Source organism: Scatophagus argus, chromosome 2, assembly GCF_020382885.2.
Source record: "Scatophagus argus isolate fScaArg1 chromosome 2, fScaArg1.pri, whole genome shotgun sequence".
Lineage (NCBI taxonomy): Eukaryota > Metazoa > Chordata > Actinopteri > Scatophagidae > Scatophagus > Scatophagus argus.
The window spans coordinates 255,241-277,137 of record NC_058494.1 but is presented as its reverse complement, the minus strand read 5'-3'; the positions used below and the strand labels follow the sequence as shown (position 1 = coordinate 277,137).

Genomic DNA, 21,897 nt, shown 5'->3' with positions numbered 1-21,897 from the left:
CTGCAGCTCTATGTTGAATCATTCATCACTTTCTCTGTTACTACTTGGTTTGGTATTCTCTCAGTAGGTGACAAGGAACAGGTGAACAATTCAGGAGGAAGACTGTTGAGCGTCATTCCCAGGTTATCAACTACAGCTGCTTTGGGTTGGTGGTTTATACCATTGTGTTTAGTTGAGTCTCATTCTACGAGATCATCCAATAAAGATGGCCTGGGAATGAGAGTCAATAATGTTAGTCTTAAAGTACTTAACAAATAATTAAGTTTCTTTCTCCAGAATCACTTACCTCACCATTAACTACTGAGAGCTGATGTGTTTTTAGCGATGGCTAAAAAGTCCCTGCTGTCAGTTAATGTATAATGTTTTATATGTATTTTAGTATTTTTTAGGTACCTCAGTTTGTATTCCTGTGTCTCTGGGTTTTTCTTTACCTGGCTGCAAAACAAAGTTCCCATCAGGGACAATAAAGTTGAAGATGACTAAACCGAAGTGCACATGCTTATAGTTAACAACATGACCAGAGTTTTTGTGTCAGCTTCGTGTATATTACATGGAGTTGACAAAATAAGAAAAAAACTCAAATAATAAGTACATAAAACCCTTGACAGTATGAACAGTGTGAGAAAAAAATCAGTAAGTTGTAAATCTGTAAAATCAGTAAGAATCTGTAATTCGTTCTTACAAAAGAAATCTGGAACAGAGTCATAGTTATACCAACCTTGGTGAGATGTCGCAACCCTGCCGCATGAAAGCGCCCAAAGAAAACCACAGGGAGTTAAAGATCCCAAACTCATTTGTGGATTCGGTTGTTGGCGGCAAGGCTCCATCCTCTGGCTCCTCTAGTGTCCACTCATAGGGGCTGAATCGGGAGACCTGCAAAATATTATCATTTATTACTTTCACTTTGCCTGTTGCACTGTACCCTAGCAACAGGCAACAACTTTCACTCACAGAGCTGGAGAGCCCCTGAAGTTCTAGACCTACAGTTTTAGACATATGCATGTACCAGTAATTCTGCTGTCTTTTTTTCTTTGTTACTCTGTTGGTTTTATTAACAAAACAGTAATATTGTAATATGCAACCAGTTTTAGACAGTTCTTTGAAATATTTCCAAAACATAAGGCACACCTAAACTATTGAGTTTGGGGCAAATTTGAAGAAACTGCTGAACAATAAGCTGCGTCAAGAGAAGTGAACAATGCGTTGCATTAGCAGTAATATAGCATTTTTCCTGGGGTTGTAGGTGTGTTTATTTGTGCTTTTGAATGTGACCACTGTGAAACCAATCAAAAAACCTTTTATTTCTTTTATACACTGTTCTTGGTATTCCCCCATTCCTTCTTTTAATTCACTGTCAGCTCAGCTCTTGGCCAGTGCTGGTCTCGATCTCACTCTTTGAAGTATTTTAATAAAGATTTATTAATAATAGCCCCTTCCCCCTCATCAAACCTCAAATCTGAGCTATCATCTCAGCCTCGAGGTGGAAGACACTTTAGTCACTCTCCACTGTCAGCGAACTGTGTGTGTGTAGGATAAAGGGCCTCAAGAATTGCTCATCCAAACTACTTCACACCACACTCCTTTGTGTCCTTGGCTATGCACCAGCCAAGTGTCAAGTCAAGTGCATGAATAGTTGTCAAAAAAAAATCAAGCAATATCTGGCCAGACAGAGATTCTTTTTTAGTTTAGAATTTACACAAGCAATAATTTATATTAACAAAAGCAAAACTTAAATGTTCACACAGCAGGTTAAGGTCACACGTTGTCAAATCAGTATGTATGCAATCTGACAATCATGCATATTTCTGGTTGCAGATTGCCAGCTTCAGGCACAACCTTCACATTGTTGAAAGTCTAAAAGTACAACCATAAAACCTTTACAATGTATGCAATGCATGTAAAACTCTTTCCCTGTGACATTAAGTTGATAATGAAACTTTATTCTTGACCTATGAAACAGAAGTTTCAAAAAAGAAGTGACAAAAAAAATTATAACTCAAGGCCATCTTTATCAGATGGAGTTTGGTAATGGAGACATAAAACGGTGTTATGTATTTGTGGCTTTGTTCTTTTGTGTAGCCTTGTGGCTCCACCAGAAGAAATCCCCATGGTGAAAGAAAAACCTGTTGAGCTCATGTGACGATAAACACGACTGAACTCTTGTCTACTCAGAGGGCATTTCAGCCATGTGTTTTTTTAGCCATCTATGTCACACAGATCTACACAGGTGGCAGCTTTAAAGAATTAAGAATTAAGAATCGCTTTATTGGCAGTATATATATTTTTACATACACACACTGAATTTGTCTTCTGCATTTAACCCATCCTTAGTTGAACACACATCCAACACCCAGCAAATTACATGCAGTGAAACACACTGGAGCAGTGGGCTGCCACTATCAAGCGCCCGGGGAGCAAATTGGGGGTTAAGTGCATTGCTCATGGGCACATCAGCTGGCTAATGGCAGGGGGAGCATTTTTTGCATTAATCGACGACCCTCCGATCACAGACTCTTCTCCAACCTCTAGGCCATGGCTGCGATAAGTTGTGCGATATGCATGCAACCATGATTTGAAGTGTATTCAAGACAATATTTCTGATTGCATTATTTTGGGGGATGAACACAATAATAACTTGGATTAGGATTAAAGTGGAAACAAAACAACTTTGGCATATATAAACATAGAATATAAAAATGTGGCTCTAGTTTGATCAAGGTTAGATTGTGGGAGTCTTGTGCATGGATATGCAAAAGAATCTAAACTTGTGATATTGGATGTAATACAACTGCAGACGATCACTAGTTGTCTAAGCAGTTCAGCACACATGATTTCACATCCATGTGATAGACCACACTTTGGTTATAACCAACAAGATTTTGGCCATTGAAGATGAGTGATATGAGAGTTTCTCAAAAGTGGAGCCAAAACACCTGGATCACTTCATGGTGACTGGCTCCAGTTAGAAATCGCTCAACGGCAAAGGGGACACAGACCAAGGTAAAAATTCAAAGTCTACCTCAAATAATTTTTTTCCATAAAAGGTTTCTGTCACTTTAGGTGGGTCTTATCACGTTGATGCATGTTCAAGTGTTCATTATTCTGAGACTTGTTTTTAATTAGCTATTTGATACAATAAAAAGGGGACAAAACATTATTGCAATTGGGTCAAACAGGTGTATGGGCACGAACTTGATCCAGCAGCTCCACCACCCGATCACCACTGCCTAGTTGTGGGCTCCGAATGATGTCATTGTTGCAAGATGGCACCACTTGTATCCAGGCTGCTATGGCTTCATTTTTGTACAGTGTGTGGAAGTAGAGACCTACAGTCATTCTTAATATGTCAATGCTCTTGACACATTGTGTATTGCAGGGATGTGAATCTAATTTTTAGGCTTAAACTACACTCAGTCTGCACAGGCACAATTCATGCAGAGTACTCATATATGCCCACAACGCACCCACAAGAGGAAGCTCTGACAGTCATTGTGACAGTATAATACTTAAGAGATCTGGTAGGAACAACACACATGTACACGCATGAACAGACTGACTTACCAGGAACAGTACAACACTAACTCCTATGTAGGCAAAGACGATGCACATCCAAATTTCGTAGGCCAGTGGGTCCAGAAAGGAAAAGACTCCTGGTTTGGATTTCTGTGGTTTTTTGATCATGATGGAAATTCCCAAAGACATGAAGGGTTTGGAGAAATCAATCACTTCTTCACGCACAAGAGTGATCGTCAGGGGAGCAACTGCTATATCTGCTTTCTAATGGAGAGACAAAGACACAGTGAGAATGTTTGACATTGTGACCTCTTAATGGGCTTGAATCAGCTGCTACAAAAAAATCCTTTTTTAAAAAAGACTTTTTTTAAAAAAAACTCCTGGTATGATGCCCATACCACTGTCTAGGAGGCTGTTCTTGTCAAGCTCAGCAGGCAATTAGCAGACAATAAAGGGTCATCTACAAAAGCTGGTGGACATTGTCACTCTCGTGTTTGGTATCCACCTTAAATCATCTTTTCACTTTTGCCACAGAACATCTTTCACTTATCTATATGCTACCTTTATTGGTGATGTTGCTGACCTACCTACCATGCTTGTTTTGTGTTAACTTAAGTTGTAAAAAATTAGATTTTGTTTGGATTAAATCTCTCGTGTGGACCCCTTGATGCATTCCTGAGAACATAAGAAAACATTTAGACTTTTCTCAAGATTACCAAAGTATTATGGTAGGGTTTAGGGTTTGTAACAGCCTCTAACATACACCACACTAAACTTACTACCAACCAACCTGACCAATCTAGCCACCCACCTCATCCATTATAAACATCTACCACTTATCTATAGTACATCTACCTACTGGTCAGTCAATCCATCTTCACTCCTACTCTCCTAATACTCCAGTTCCAACTCATCTAACCATAAACTACCCCTTCAACATGTTACTACCTGTCTACTCCAGCTAACCATCTTAGTATTCAGTTATATGGCTATGGCATTTACTCAATTTACCGATCCCATTACATTTATTCCACTGATTTGCCACCTCATTTAACTGAGGAGGTTCTCTGACTAGGGTTCAAACCTGGTCCCTTAGTTGCCAAGAAGCTGCATTAACCCTATCTACCCTATCCAAACACCTAACCATATAGTCATGACATATTATACATGTACATATTTCATATATTTATCATATAATATACCTAACCACCTTTCTATTCCTATGCACCTTTCACCACCTTGGTCATACGCTATGTCAGGAATCCAGCTACTCAACAACAAACAACAAAGGATGACTGAAGGAGAATGTATCAATAACCAGAAATACCAGCGAAAACATATAAATTTACAAGGAGGTAGGGAGAGGATTAACATTCGATTACTATGTCTAAAATTGCATTAACACAGTCTTGTTAGAAAGACTAAAACAGATAGCTACAATTTACAGGCTGAAAAGATAAGGTTTGAGTTGCTTTTTAAAATTATCCACTGTGTTAGCAAGCCTAAGAATTAAAGGTAGAATTCCATATTGTTGTGGCATAATGATTAAAGCAGTGCAAAGAGCAGCTGTTGAGAATCTTTGTGTTTCTAAAGGATAAAACATGAATAAAGGAGTCATATAAAGGAGTAATGTCCATGAAAGCATTACAGGGTGCAAAATCTGAATATGCCCACCTATGTCGCTAACAATAGCCTTGGTAAAATGTTGTGTATCGTTGCTTCATAAAGACACCAATTCAAGTAAATGCACCCTGTTTGACCCTGTTTCTGTTTTTCTTCTACCTAAGAAACTCTTATGTCTTTTAACAACACGATGGCGATGCGGACGGTTGCCTCGGAGTTTCTCTCCACCCTGTGGACGATCTTTTTTGTGCTTTTTGTTAGTTTTCCGGTAGTTTTCTCATTCCAATATACCAGAGATGAACTCTTGAGCATAAGAGATACATCTCTACCCAATCTTACAACACTTTTCCACAATTCTGGAAGTTTTCCAGGGTTTTTGGTCAGAGGCGCAGTGGCTCTCTATGGAATTACGCGGAGACGGAGACGCCGTTGGGGGAAGCGTGCAGGAGTGCTCGTCAGGCTGAGGCAGCGGGGATTACGCACAGCGCTCCCATCTATTCACCTGGCAAATGGTCGCTCCCTGGCAAACAAAATGGGCGAACTGCTGCTTCTAATCTCCAAAAACTCCCACTTTAGGAACTCCACCGCCCTGTGTTTCACTGAAACCTGGCTCAGCGAACACATCCTGGACGCTTCTCTCCAGCTGCCCGGCTTCTGGCTTTTCCGTGCGGACCGTAAGACGAGGGGAGGTGGAACGTGCTTTTTTGTCAACGAAGGTTGGTGTAAAGATGTCAGTGTTAAGGAAATCATGCAGTCCTCATCTTGAGTCTTTATTCATAAACTGTAAACCGTTTTATTCACCTCGGGAGTTCTCCTCGTTCATCCTGGTCAGTGTTTACATTCCACCTCAGGCCTGTGCAACGGAGGCGTTACAACACCTAGCTGACCAGGTATCAGACATGGAGGCAAAACATCCAGACTCCCTGCTCATCATTCTTGGGGATTTTAACAGAGCAAACCTCAGCCAAGAACTCCCAAAATACAGACAACAGATAAAGGGTCCCACCAGGGATGCTAACACACTGGACTACTGTTATACTGTTTTAAAGGATTCCTATCACTCTGTTTCCCGTGCTGGGACTCTCTGACCACTGCATGGTCCATCTCATCCCAACCTACAGGCAGAAGTTAAAATCAGCAAAGCCTGTAGTGAGAACAATTAAGAGATGAACAGCTAAGTCAAAGCTGGAGTTACAGGCCTGCTTTGACTGCACTGACTGGAGTGTCTTCGAGGCTGCTGCCACAGACCTGGACGAACTGACTGACACTGTGACATCCTACATCAGTTTTTGTGAGGACTCGTGTGCAGAGCAAAACCTTCTGCACATACAACAACAATAAACCATGGTTCACCAATAAACTCAGGAAGCTGCGCCAGGCTAAAGAGGAGGCCCACAGAAGTGGGAAAAGGGCCCTGTACAAACAGGCCAGGAACACACTGACGAGGGAGATCAGAGCTGCAAAGAGGTGCTACTCTGAGAAGCTGAAAAACAAGTTTTCAGCCAACGACCCTACTTCAGTGTGGAGGGGCCTGAGAGACATCACCAACTACAGGAGCCCATCCCCCCACCCTGTGGGTAACAAGGTACTGGCAGAGGAGCTGAACAGCTTCTACTGCCGTTTTTCACACCCTTCTCCCACCCCATCCACAACACTCAACCTCTGTGCCATACCTGACACCTCCCCCTCCCCCCTCAACTCAGACCTCCCACCAGCACTGAAGGTCAATGTGGAGGAGGTACATGGGCTTTTCCAAAGGCAGAAGACCAGGAAGGCTCCAGGACATAAAGGAGTGTCCCCCTCCTGCCTGAGAATCTGCGCTGACCAGCTGGCACCCATCTTCACCCAGATCTTCAACAGATCTCTGGAGCTGTGTGAAGTACCCTCCTGCTTCAAACGTTCCACCATCATCCCAGTCCCCAAAAAACCCACCATCATGGGCTTGAACGACTACAGACCCGTAACTCTGACGTCTGTGGTCATGAAATCCTTTGAGAGGTTGGTGCTGAACCACCTGAAGTTCATCACAGGCCCCCGGCTTGACCCCCTGCAGTTTGCCTACCGGGCAAACCGGTCGGTGGATGACGCAGTCAACATGGGACTGCACTTCATCCTCCATCACCTTAACTCCCCAGGGACATATGCCAGGATCCTGGTTGTGGACTTCAGCTCTGCGTTCAACACCATCATTCCAGAAATCCTCCGCCAGAAGCTCTCACAGCTCACAGTGCCGGCCTCCACCTCTCAGTGGATCTACAACTTCCTCACTGACAGGAGGCAGCAGGTGAGGCTGGGGAGCATCACCTCCAGCACCAGGTCCATCAGTACCGGCGCCCCCCCAGGAGTGTGTTCTTTCCCCACTGCTCTTCTCCCTATACACAAACGACTGCTCCTCAGGGGACCCGTCCGTTAAACTACTTAAGTTTGCGGACAACACAACAGTAGTTGGCCTCATCAGGGACGGTGATGAGGCTGCCTACAGACGTGAAGAAGACCAGCTGGTCCTCTGGTGTGGTCGGAACAACCTGGAGCTAAACCCGCTCAAGACTGTGGAGCTGACAGTGGACTTTAGAAGGAATCCACCCACCTAACCCCCCCTCACCATTTTCAACAACACAGTGTCTACTGTGGACTCCTTTCAGTTCCTGGGAACCACAATCGCCCGGGATCTCAAGTGGAAGTCCCACATAGACCTAATCAGGAAAAAGACCCAGCAGAGGTTGTATTTTCTGTGACAGCTGAAGAAGTTCAACCTGCCTCAAGAGCTGCTGACCATCTTTTACACCTCCATCGTCCAGTTTGTTCTCTGCACTTTGATCACTGTCCGGTTTGGATGGGCCACCAAACAGGACAGGAACAGACTGCAACGGATAATCAGGTCTGCAGAAAAAATCATCGGGGCCAACCTGCCCTCCATTCAGGACTTATACCAGTCCAGGGTCAGAAAATGGGCAGGAAGCATCACTGCAGACCTCTCACACCCTGCACACAAACTGTTTGATCTGCTTCCCTCTGGTAGGCGTTACAGAGCTCTGTATGCCAAGACTACCAGACACAAAACCAGTTTCTTCCCCCAGACTGTCTCCCTGATCTCCCCGTAATCCACCTGCCACTGTATGAACCATTCCACTGTTTGCACTACATGTATATATATATTTATCTTGTTTTTTTTCTTCTTGTAAATACTTTATTCTTCATTTTCTTCATTTTTTATTATTATTATTGTTATTTTGTATTTTGTATGGTGCACAGGAGAGAGAAAAATCCAGAGTCAATTCCTTGTATGGTCACGCGTACTTGGCAAATAAAGTTGATTCTGATTCTGATTCTGATTTTAAAATCTTTCTCCTTCTCCTAACAGATTTTCACCTTAAGCATCTTAGGCTAACATGCTTTAAAAATTAAGTTTTTGTTTAGCAGGGTCTTCTGTCAACTTTAAGAGGAATTTATTAATTCTAAGAGTTTTCTTAGAATTTCATCATTAAGAGCAACTATTTGTATGATGATTTATTCATTCATTTATTCTATTTGTATGAATAAATAGAGATTTGTGGAGTGAATGTGGTGTCAACACACTGGTGAAAAGCCAATTTATGGTTTCTTCATTGTACTCTGCTGCGCTACATTCACTTTTTAATTTACAGATAGCTCTCGTTTGCCTAGGGATTAGTCTCACCATCTGTCCTTTATTTTTTATGGGCGCAGCAGAATCAAGTGTTTCAGGAAGTTGACTACCGAAGTTTGTATAACTATTACAATGCCTACAAAAATTTTTCACCTCCTTGGATGTTTTTCCCTTTATAATTCCCTTCATAATCAATTAAAATGGTCTTTTTTTTGACAAAAGTTTACAAAAAAACTTTAATGTCAAAGTGAAAACAGATTTCTACAAAGTAATGTCAATTAATAAAAAAATATATACTGTGAAATAAGTGATTGCATAAACATTCATTTAAGTGACTGACATAATTTAGCACAGATCCAGCCACTTGCTAGTAATGCTAGTAGTCTCACAATTAGTGATCACCTGAGTGCAGAGAGTATGTCTAAAGTGACTGTAGTATAAAGACACCTGTGTCTGGAAGGTACAGTCACTGCTTTATCAGTATTCCTGGCTACCATTACACCATGAAGACAAATAAACACTCCCAGCAACTGTGAGAAAAGAGTATTGAAAAGTGTCAGGCAATGGATGCAAAAAAAATTCCAAGTCTCTGAGTATCTCTTGGAGTTCAGTTAAATCCATCATTAAGAAATGGAAGGAATATGTGTAAATCTGTCCAGAGCAGGCCATCCTCACAAACCGAGTGACCGTGCAAGGAGAAAAGTGAGGGAGTCCACCAAGACACCTGTGGCTACTATGAAGGAGTTAAAAGCATAAACAGCTGATATGGGAGAGACTCTGCATATAGCAACTGTCACCTAGGTTCTTCACCAGTCAAAGCTTTATGGGAGAGAGCCACTCTTCAAGGAAGTTCACATTAAATCTCATCTGGAGTTCATCCAAATGGAATGCCATGGGTTCTTGAGTGTTTGCTTCGCTCGACTATCGCTGTCAAATTACCAAAAACTACATTACCAACATCCAACCTGGTCCAAATTTTTGTGAAGTGGCATTGGCTGATAAATCAATGAAAGAAGTCAGAACACCCAAAGTCAATCCTAAAGTTACTATCAGGAGTTGTAAAACTGAGTTTTCCTACATTATAGTTTGTGTGTGTGTGTGTGTGTGTGTGTGTGTATTGAATCTTACCCCATACACTAGCTCTCCAACCATACCATTCCAGATCTTGGTTTCTGCATCTCTTGCCCCATATTTGCCATCTCCCACAATCCTTAGTTGGTAGCGTATACCACAGTGCTTTGCAATCTCTGCTGCCAGGTCAACACAGTAACCTAGCATATAGCACAAAGGGAGCTATGATATGATATGATGCTTTTTCACTGCATGGTGACCATTGTTGTGTTACTGTGTTAGGTGTATAAAAATTTGACTGTTTTGAAGGTTTAATAAATAAAAAACAAGTAAACAAACAGAGCAGTATATTACCTTCGTAACGGTCGTTGTCTTGAAACAGCTCAGCATTCTTCTTTAGCATCACGTAGGGGGCTTCCTATGTGTGTGCGCGTGCACACACACACACACACACACACACACACACACATAGGGATTTATCCTTGAGAACTGTGGTCTGTTTTCCATATTGGCAAAATGATTAATGTTAACTCACTTTCAGTTTTGCCATTTTCATTTGTATTCACATTCACATTCGCAATCCTTCATTGCATGCTTATATGTTCTTTTCCTCAAGTCAGAGGGGTTTCTTTTTTTTAGGTACATCTATATTAAGATCGACTCATTTCCACTGCCAATGAATAATTGCAATGATTCTCAAACAGGTCTTGACAGGAAACTTTGGACAACCACTGTAATCTTTAGTGTTTTTTCACTTAATTCCATTGTTCATTACCAATATAGTTGTAACAATGACTGTCTTGTTTTCCATTCCCATGGTGTCGTTAGGATAAAGGTCAGACTTTGTCACCACCATCTTATCCAGCTCATTCCAATAACCAATCTAAGAACACAAACACATACACAAAGATACATCATATATATCTTCCACGTGTAGCTACATGCTATGATGGTATTCGTAATGGCAAAGTAATTCTTCAGTTACCTTTACAGGTCCGTTGTTCTTCAGTTCCATAATTGTCACAGAGTAGTTGACTCTCTTCCCATACTGGTCAAACTGAATGTTTCCTGTTAAACCATCTACACGCACCTACATACATATAAATACTCAAGTTTTATAATTAGGTTCAAGTTTTTTTTTTAATGTTTAGAGAAACTATTACACCTCAATGGATTAAAAACACTTGAATAACAACCATATATTCTCAATAAAAAGATCCCTTTATGACTTGATTTTGCAACGTAAGTAATCAAGTCACTACAATTTTTGTATCATCTCTTTGTGTTACAAAAATTAAATTTCATTTCAGTTCAATTTAATATTATAGCGCTAAATCACAAGAAAAGTTATCTCATGACATTTTCCAATTAGAGCAGGTCTAGACCAAACTAATTAGATTTTTAGAGAGACCCAACAAAACCCCCATGAACAAGCACTTGGTGACAGTGGTGAGGAAAAACTAGCTTTTAGAAGGCAGAAACTTCTGGGGGGTATCTCTATGGAGGGTAAAAAATATATGGGGGGTAAAAATTATTTCACTATTTATTTAAAACATCATCTGCATAAAAGCACATTTTGTGACCAAGAGCACAAATTAAGCTCTTATTGATCAAAGTGGGTATTTAGTATTTACTGTAGGTCAACCAAGGCCTTTTCTTTACCGAAATGATTGGCAAACAAATTTTCGCTGCCAACAAATTTGAAAACAACTGTTAACTTACTATAAATCTGCAGAAAATCAACTTGCGTCACCGTCCATTTGCGTAATAGTTTTTATGTCCAGTTACTTTTCATTGTTTTGTTCTCTCCATAATATATGTGATCGTTGATTACCTAATCAACCAGTCCGTCACACACAGAATCATTCAGCAGAGCGGGGGGAAACAGTGTGCTAGCAGAGATCAAGACTTCAGGTCATATTCAGTCAAAGGGCCAAACTTCATCAGTTCTGAATCATCAGTTCAGAACTGATGAAGCGTCTTCATGTTAATCTTCTAAGTCCAGATGCCTTGCTTCAGCCCGTTGGCTGAGTCATATTATTTTAGAGTACTGTTTGTGAGGCAATTTTGTGGGCTGCTTGGGAGTTTGATTGATTTGATTGATTGATGGCTGGGTTATATTGGACAAGTATAACTAAAATGCTTAATGCAGTTAATTTAAGAATTATGTTTGCTAAATGGAGTTAATTTAAGTATCATGTTCTTTAAAGATAAATAATAAAAAGGAAAAATCATGTGTGCTAAAGATAAATAGTTTAAAAATCATGGTTGCTGATAATTTAAGATTCATGTGGGTTAAATAAAATTGCATTTGGACAATTTATCCTGTAGAAAGCTGTTGACTAATTATGTTATTAAAAATATCTTTATTGCACTCTTATTTACCTGTGATATTTGCTACTCATTTACAAGGATTATTTTTGGATTGAAGTATTTGAAATTTGAGTAATTGAATTTTTCATGTGCTTATTTTGTTTTTCATGTTATCAATTGGTGTTTGTATTTGTGTTGAAGGTTTTTAACCTGATTGATTGGTCAACATAGCATCAAAACTTCTAAAATAAAATGAAAGAAGAGCAAAATGTGTGATCAATGAGTGGAACCCTGTCTAATCTTCCTGAAACTGCCTGCCTTTTTCAAGTGAAACCTTAAACAGTGAGGGACCACTTGACAGTAAATCTCTCACTCTTCTTTCTAAGGAGGATTTAATCCATGGTTACCTGTTTGAGGGCACGCTCAATCTCCACTCCCTGTGCCCAGGGCACTGCTGGATTCGCCAGACAGTCCCCACTGTTACCGCGTCGACTCATGTCTATTCTCTGCTTGTGAAGGAAGCGGAATGCCTCAGTCATCACATGGACAGCATCAAAGGTGAGGGCAGAGGTATACTGAAAGACACAGAAACACAGAATTGTTATCACTTCAGTAACAACATATGTTAGAGCTGAGCTGACATACCAGATGCTGAAACATCACCCTTGTGCTGTCTAATGTGGGGTCATAAAGGAAGTAGAGGCCCTTTGGTTCAATTCTGAAACCAATTACTCAGTAGGGGTATTGTGTGCATATGTTTCTCTGGTAGTCTATTATTACAAACATGTTGAATGGCCAGAAAAAGACAAATCCACAAAATTCTAGTCCAGATCATGACTTCTCCAAACATGAAAGGGCCCTATTTTACATGAAAACGACAGGGTTCTGATACATTTATGCAGCCACACCAGGAGCATTCCATAAAAGAATGTTCGGTACTACATGCTTGTTTGCAGAGTCTAGGATTTTCTTTGACCCACTCTCTACAAAAATCTCATTGACACTAAACAGAATGGGATATTTGAGTGAAAAACAACTTGCACCGGAGCCCAGGTGGGTTAACAAGGGCAAATGAACAATCTCTGCAGAATGGACAGACCTCTCCCGAATGCGAAATAAGTTCCATCTATCATGGGAGGACAAGGCCTCATCACTGACAGATATCATCTCCAGAGAGAGGAACATCAAAAAACTATAAGTGACTACAAAGTGTTAAATCTCTTTCTCACTTTGAACTCAAACATTCACATACACCTGGACCACTGCCACAAGACCCATATTTCTTGCCCTTCAGCAGCTGAAGGGCAAAGGCAGAAAAAGATGAGGACATTAAATAATAATAATAACTTTATTTATATAGCACTTTTCAAAAACCACAGTGCTTCACAATAAAAAAATATTGCAAACCAAAAAGACCAATCAGTGATTAATTAGATAAAATACAGTAAAATTCAATAAAATAAAATAAAACAGGATAAAGAAGAAGTGAAATAACAATTCAATTTCAATTTTATTTATATAGCACCTTATACAATCAAAATTCTCTCTATATCAGGGGTGTCCAAACTACGGCCCGCGGGCCAACTGCGGCCCGCGGTCCATTTTTAATTGGCCCGCAAGAATTCTTTTAAATAGAATAGAATATGGCCCACACTTCAACTTTTGCCTGAGTGTATTGCACTTCTCCATTTTAACACCAGGGGGAGCTACTGTTGATCAAGGGCCTTCAAGGCAGTTGCTCCAGCAAAAAAGACACTAATCAGAGAAGAAATTTATCCCAAATTACTCAACATGGCAGAACCAAAGAAGCGAAAGGTAGAGAGTGAGTGCAGAAAATTTCAGACACGGGTGAGTATTTCTTCAAAGAATTTCAGGGGAAGTGTGTCTGTTTGATCTGCACTGAAACTGTGGCAGTTATGAAAGAGTATAACGTACGACGTCATTATGAGACAAAACATCGGGCCTATGCATCCTACACTGGTGCTGAGCGAGAGCAGAAAGTAAAGCAAATGGTAGCTAACCTGCAGGGTCAGCAACAGTATTTTTTTTGTGCTCAAAAAGTCCAGGAAAAGTCTACAATAGCCAGCTATGAGGTCGCCCAACTCATCGCAAGACATGGCAAGCCTTTTTCAGATGGAGACTTAATAAAACACTGTGTCGTTAAAGTCGCCGAAACTATGTGCCTGGAAAAAGTGCAGGAGTTCAACAACGTTAGCATGTCCAGTAATACAATTGTGCGACGCATTGAAGACTTGTCAGCCAACATTAAACTGCAACTGCCTGATAAAGCTTGTGCTTTTGATTTTTACTCCATCGCATGCGATGAGAGCACTGATGCCACAGACACCGCACAGCTGCTAATTTTTTTGCGGGGAGTGGACAACAATTTCGGAGTTACAGAGGAGCTGCTCGATCTTAAAAGTCTAAAAGGCACAACAACGGGCATGGATATTTTTGAAGCTGTGTCAGACTTCGATCCAAAGCGCAGCATCACTGCTCCCACTGAGTGCAATGCCGTTCCCACTTTAGGTGAGTAAAATGTATTCCACAGTACCCGTGTGTTAGCATGCATGTGCAACAAATATCAATAATGCGCATCAATTCTATCGCTACCCTGCTTTTGCGCACCACTTTATTATATGCGTTTTTCTTGTTAACACACAGAGTACACACCGCTGTGCACAGTGCACACACTGCACACGCAAAGTCAGCTGATCTCATCTGATGAAGATTTGCTCCTTGATCAAGTGAATTTGCCCGGATTTTTGGGACGAGTGGCGTCGGATCAGCACCGCAGCTGGATGGCCCAATTTACATACCCAGCGCAGCTGATACTCACCAGAATAATTTACCAAAATTATATGCACTCCTGTTATTAAGTCCAGTTCAGTCTGTTAATGTTGTTTCCGTTTCAAACGAACGTTAATAGGTGTGTTGCTAACCCTAATAACTTAAATAACAAGCTTGAAATTTAGCCGTTCCATTTTCCACTTCATTGTTTTTTCTCTGTACTGTAAATCTAACTGTCTAAATCTGAGGCTGCTGTTCTGAGAATGAGCTTTTTCTGAATAAATCAGTTAAGAAAGCTGTGATGAAGGCAGTTTTGTTTTTAATTATATTCAACAATTTAACATATTTGCCCACTTTTAATTGATTTTTCTAACTTTAATACACTAAAGTTAAGGCTATATACTTAATTTCTAGTATGTGGCCCAGCCCCTTCTATATTTTTATGCATGTGGCGCTCAGTGAAAAAAGTTTGGACACCCCTGCTCTATATGCTTTACAGAGACCCAGAGCCTGAACCCCCAACCAAGCAAGAGAGAACCATCCTGCTGATAGTTGGCTGGATGAAAGAGAGAGAAAAAGAAACATACAGGCAATAAACATCATATATTGCAAAGCACAAACATGACAGGTTGATATAATTGGAATTCTGAAGACTATGTATTTTATGTATTTGTTTCTAAGCTGATATGTTGTTCAAGTTCATCCTAATTGCACTACACAGAAGAACGACATGGGGAGATGTTGACAGTAGACATTGGGTTTGTCAGAATGATGGAGAGATACCTGCAGAAAGATACAGAGAGAGAAAGAAAAGAGAGAGAGACAGAGAGAGACACAAAACTACGAGGAGAACTGGACACATAGACATAAAATAATGAATTATATGTTGATCTGATGAGGGGAGAGGAAGATGAGGAGAGGAGGTGGGGAAGTAGAGATGGTGGTGGTGTTGTGGAGGTGGGGGAACTGCTCGGTGGATCATGTTTGTGTCCCCTGGCAGCATAGGCCTATAGCAGCATAGCTATGATAGAGATTAAAGACTAACAGTTAGTCAGACCTATTCTACCTGTGACTGTATATCAAGAAGTGACTGTAACTATGCCTAACAGCCCTGTACACTTTGTTTGAGGCTAACTATATGCTTTACTAAACAGAAAGGTTTTAAGTGTAGTCTGAAAAGTGGAGGTGGTGTCTGCCTTTCAAACCCAGATTGGCAACTGGTTCCACGGTAAGGGTGTCTGATAGCTGAAGGCTCGATATACTAGATAGATATACTTTATTGATCCCAGGATGTGAAACTGCAGTGCAGCAGCAATACATATAACAATCTATACAAAAGTTAAAAATAACAATATGAAAGTGGCAATATGAAATATACATACAAGGCAATATAAGAAAGTGAATATACAACAAATACACAGTGTAATGTTGTGCAAAAAGAAGTAGAAGTAGACTGTAAGGTGCCAGCAGAATGTAAGGTGCAGTGAACCGAGTGAGAAAAACATTTAAAGTGACTAGTGACTGTATGTTATGTTATATGGGACTATTAGATTCTGTAGGTATGATGGGGCTAGTCCATTTAGGGCAGGGGTGTCAAACTCAGTTGCACAGGGGGCCAAAACTCAAAGCACACCTTAGATCGCGGGCCGATCTAAAGTTAACACTTTGAACACATTTTTAAACATACAGAATAAAAACAGACAGGAATATCATTCCAAAATAAATAAAATAACTTACAATCTCCTGTCAAAACAAGTAAAAATACGAACATGCTACAAAAAAAAAAACTTTCTCACAAGAATGTTTGTAATAAGCTGAAAAGACTTGCAAGACATTATTGCTTGAGTAAATGGCATGAGAACATTATGGCTCAATTAAAGTAGTTGGAATATAGTTTTATATATTGCTAGTGAACTACAATATTTATTATCACCATCAGGCATAGTTTCATTAACTTTCTTTGTAAAGCGCAGGCCTGGTGTTTGTCACCATATGAGCAAGTAGCAGATCAGGAGATTTTGTGCCTGACATATCAATGACATGTTACGGATAAACAGAAATAAGCAGAGGAAGAAAGCCAGCCATTCATTTTATTTTCAGAAAAACACCACCAACATCAGTCTGAAAATGCCGTGAACACACCAACATGTGTCGGGTGATTGTACTGAAAGTGATGTTTGGTCGTCTCACGGCTGCTCTCCAGGCCATTCGGTGTCTCCTTGTTAGCTCACAGATCCGAGGTCCTTGGGTTTGCGTGCACGTAGGAAATGAGAAAAAAAACTCACCCGATCGTTTGATCATGTGAACGACTGTGGCAGTTAACGACACAGCACGTTGGCACCATGTTTTAACTTGTTGAAACAAAACAACAGAACACAAGAGCAGTATCATGCAAGCAGCAGGCATAAACACACTTTTCAGTTGCCTGAAAAGCCCACAATGCACTGCGGTTTTCCCACTCCGATACATCACTCTTTCGAGCCCGGGGCGGCACAGATGAGCGTGTCGTGACCGTTTTCCGACAGGAGGGAGCAGTGCGCTAATTGCGCAAGTAGAGACGTTGTTGTTGCGCTGAAAGTAATCGTAAAAGAACAAGCTAGGCCAACAAGTCAACAGCCTCGGTTGTATACGGCAACAGAGCTCGACTTGATTGACGCGGGAATGTTCCCAGGTAGCCAATAGTAAGGTAAGGCGGCAGTTGCGCTGCATTATGGGACCTGTAGTTCGTGTGTTATCAGTGCTTCATATTGGCGGGCCATTGGTCACAATAATAATAGATCTATATGAAATGAGCTCGCGGGCCGGATATAATTATACGCCGGGCCGGATGTGGCCCGCGGGCCTTGAGTTTGACACATGTGATTTAGGGCCTTATATGTAAGTAGGAGAATTTTAAAGTCTATTCTGAATTTTAACGGAAGCCAGTGAAAAGAAGCTAAGATGGGGGAGATATGATCCCTTTTAGTGATTCCTGTCAAAACTCTAGCTGCTGCATTCTGGATCAGCTGCAGGCTATTAATGGAGTAATTTGGACATCCGGATAAAAATGAGTTGCAGTAGTCCAGCCTGGAAGTAACAAAAGCGTGGACAAGTTTTTCAGCATCACTCTGAGAGAGGATGCTCCTAATCTTAGCAATATTACAGAGGTGAATGAAGGCGGTCTTACAGATCTGTTTAATGTTATGGATAAACGACACATCCTGATCAAAGATAATGCCGAGGTTCCTTGCAGTTGTACTGGAGGCCAAAGTAATGCCATCCAGAGAGAGAATATCATCAGCTATGCTAGTTCTAAGATGTTTGGGGCCTAAAACAATGACCTCAGTTTTGTCTGAGTTTAATAATAAAAAATTGGAGGTCATGCAGTCCTTTATGTCCTTAAGACATGCCTGGAGCCTGGCTAACGGCTCTGTTTCTTCCGAAGACACCGCATCCCAGTGACCCCAAGGACTACAGGCCTGTGGCTCTGACGTCACACATCATGAAGACCCTGGAAAGACTCATCGTGGAACAGCTCCAGTCCATGGTCCAACCACTTCAGAATTCCCTTCAGTTCGCCTACCAGCCCCGCCTTGGAGTGGACGATGCCATCATCTACCTGCTGAAGAGGGTCTATACCACCTAGACAAGCCGGCAAGCACTGTGAGAATCATGTTCTTTGATTTCTCAAGTGCGTTTGATACCATCAGGCCGGCTCTGTTGGTTGAGAAGCTGACAGCGATGCAGGTGGATGCCCCACTGGTGTCCTGGATTGCAGACTATCTGACGGGCAGACTGCAGTATGTACGCCTGAAGTGCTGCTTGTCAGATGAAGTGATCAGCAACACCGGGGCTCCACAGGGGACTGTCCTCTCTCCTTCCTCTTCACTATCTACACCACAGACTTTAAGCACTGCACAGAGACCTGCCATCTTCAGAAATTTTCTGATGACTCTGCAGTGGTTGGGTGTATTACTGGGGGGGATGAGAGAGAGTACAGGACGGTAGTGGACAACTTCGTCACATGGAGCGGGAAAAACCACCTACAGCTCAATGTGACAAAGACCAAGGAACTGGTGGTGGACCTGAGGAGGACTAAGGCTCCAGTCACCCCTATCAATATCAAAGTGGTCACTGTGGAGGTGGTGGAGGAGTATAAATACCTGGGGGTGTACTTGGACCACAAACTGGACTGGTGCAAGAACGTGGACACTGTCTACAGAAAGGGCCAGAGCCGCCTCTATTTTCTGAGGTGGCTGAGGTCTTTCAACATCTGCAGGACGATGCTGAGGATGTTCTATGAGTCGGTGGTGTCCAGTGCCATCACATATGCTGTTGCCTGCATGTCTCGTTCGGCAACAGACTCTTACTCCCACGATGCACCACAGAGTGACACAGGAAATCATTCCTGCCTGTCGCCATCAAACTGCTAAACTCAGCACTGTGACGGACACACTTACTTTATATATACAATGTATATATTATTTTTACACATGTACATACCTGTATTTTTACATTTTTTTTGAACAATTTTGAACACATGTAGATACCTGTACTTTTAGATTTTAGATTTATACTTATCTTGTTTTGTTTATCCTATTTTTATACCTTTCACTTTTCTTTCTTGGTCGGGAATACTGTAAGTACAATGTCTGTACGAAAAAGAATTTCCCTTCGATAAATAAAGGAATTCTGATTCTGATTCTGATTAGGACTAAAAAAGGATTCTGGAGAGGGCTGTATATTGACTATTCTGGGGAGATCTTTATTGATGTTTTTTCTCTAATGTTAGTGATTTTATTGGTGAAGAAATTCATGAAGCCTTCACTACCAAGAGCTGCTGGAATACAAGGCTCAACAGAGCTGTGACTCTTTGTCAGTCCGGCTACAACATTAAAGAGAAAACGTGGGTTGTTCTTGTTTTGCTCTATTGAGCTGAAATATTTATTTGTGGTTCTTTAATACCCCGACTGCCTTTGAACAAGGACAGCATTAACTTTAGATGTCTGTCAGAACGAGACAAAACAAAGCAAAATAGACAAAACAGACAACAGCAGTGGCCAAATCCTCTCCTATATAAACAGGAAATAAACATACATAAACACATTTCTAGCCACGCTTCTCATTGTAACTGACATTTTATCATACACATCAGGTTTTAACTCAACATACATATACAAAATTTATAATTTTCAAATCCAAATCCACTCACAATACACTGTAATCAGAACACAAAATTGTGTGTGCACTTACTCCCAGCCTGTAGCTTGAGAGCACTGCCCCTCTCTCAGTCATACCACACACAGCTCTCTATCTCCCCTCTACATGGGTAACAACACACGATGTGACAAACGATATTTAATACTGCAAATATCTTAACGAGGATTTCAATAAACTATCAGTAGGCACTTACGCTGAAGTGGGACAATCTGTGTCTGCTCCCAGCGCAACGTAGACCAAATAAACACACCCTCTGTGATGGGATTGTATCCCTAAATCTCTATTCTGTATTATACAGTATTCTCAGAGAGGCATTTGGTATAGTAGACCTTTTTGTTGTGTGCTGTAAAATCTGTTAGAGTTAACTCAAAAGTTATAAGTGAATGGTCTAAAAGTAGAGGGTTTTGAGGGACAACTAACAGGTTCTTAGTTTTTAGGCCGTAGGTGAGAACTAGATCGAAGGTGTGATTATGACAGTGTGTTGGTTCATTTACTATCTGAAGGAAACCTATTGAATCTAAGAGTGAGTTAAAGGTTGTCTTAAGACTGTCAGAGTCAACACCCATATGAATGTTAAAGTCACCCACTATAATGACTTTATCTGTACTGAGCACTAAACTAGATAAGGAGTCAGAAAACTCAGACAGGCGATACACAACAACTAATAAAACTGGCTTTTCTGACTTCCAGTTTTGGTGAAACAGACTGAGAGTGAGACTCTCAAATGAACTATAGATAGATTTAGGTTTGGGGTTAATCTGAAGACTGGAGTGGTAGATTGCTGCCACTCCTCCTCCTCAGCCTGTGTCTCGAGGAACATGATAGTTAATATAACCAGATGGAGTTGATTCGTTTAAACTAACATACTCTTCATCCCGTCACCAAGTCTCAGTAAGACAGAATATATCGGACTGATGAGCAATAATTAGATCACTGACTAGGAGGGATTTAGAGAGGAGGGATCGTATATTTAATAATCCACATCTGATTGTCCTATTTTTTTGGTTCTAAATAGTTGCTAGTTTGTATTTTTATGAGGTTATTTTGATTAACACTTCTTAAATTTTGTGCTAGTTGGACTATGGGAGGACGAGGCACTGACACTATTTTTATGGGATTGTTAAACTTAGTGTTACTGTGTGCATTTATATATTTATTTATTCTACTTTTAACGGAGGGTGGCAGTCCTACAGAAGCAGCAGAGAAGTGTGTAAGACAGCGACTCTGCCTCCAGGCCTCGACCCTGGGTTGTCAGGGTGTTGGTTGTCTAATAAACTTGGCTATATTGGTAGAAATAAGAGCCGCACCACTCCAGGTGAGATGAATGCCATCTCTGCTAATAAGGCCAGGTTTTCCCCAGAAAGTCTCCCGGTTATCTATAAAGGCCACGTTGTTTTCTGGACACCACCGTGGCAGCCAGCGACATGCGGCTAAACATGTCATCACTGGTCAGACTTATCTCTCGCCAGCAGCTTTAAATTGCCCTCTATGCCACCCGCTCTGGCTCCTGGAATGCATTTGACTATGGTCGCTGGTGTTGGCTTCATGTATCGCAAAACGGAATCGCCAATAACCAGGGTCAGGTTCTCAGGGTTGGGTGTGTTGCTGAGTGGGGAAAAACGGTTAGACACACGAAGCGGTTGGTGGTGAACCACGGGCCTTTGTTTCGGACTATGCTTCTTTCGAACTGCTACCCAACCTCCCTGACTTTCCGGCTGCTCGGGGGCTCACTCTCACTTAAGGAGGCAGAGGAATAGCTAAAC

General features: G+C 41.2%; 1 protein-coding gene across 5 annotated transcripts in view; it reads right to left on the bottom strand.

Moving 5' to 3' along the window:
• Positions 1 to 21,897, bottom strand: part of LOC124064720 (glutamate receptor 2-like) — a 151,037-nt gene that overhangs the window by 67,644 nt on the left and 61,496 nt on the right. For all 5 annotated transcript variants that reach the window (XR_006844306.1, XM_046399427.1, XM_046399409.1 and 2 more), the window contains 7 exons: positions 12,553 to 12,720; positions 10,818 to 10,922; positions 10,608 to 10,715; positions 10,187 to 10,250; positions 9,890 to 10,032; positions 3,562 to 3,777; positions 719 to 873 (listed from right to left, as the gene is read on the bottom strand). Coding sequence is in view for 4 of the 5 variants with exons in the window: in XM_046399427.1 (XP_046255383.1) it covers positions 719 to 873; positions 3,562 to 3,777; positions 9,890 to 10,032; positions 10,187 to 10,250; positions 10,608 to 10,715; positions 10,818 to 10,922; positions 12,553 to 12,720 (959 nt within the window). In the remaining variant the exon portion in view is untranslated. The remainder of the gene's footprint in view (positions 1 to 718; positions 874 to 3,561; positions 3,778 to 9,889; positions 10,033 to 10,186; positions 10,251 to 10,607; positions 10,716 to 10,817; positions 10,923 to 12,552; positions 12,721 to 21,897) is intronic.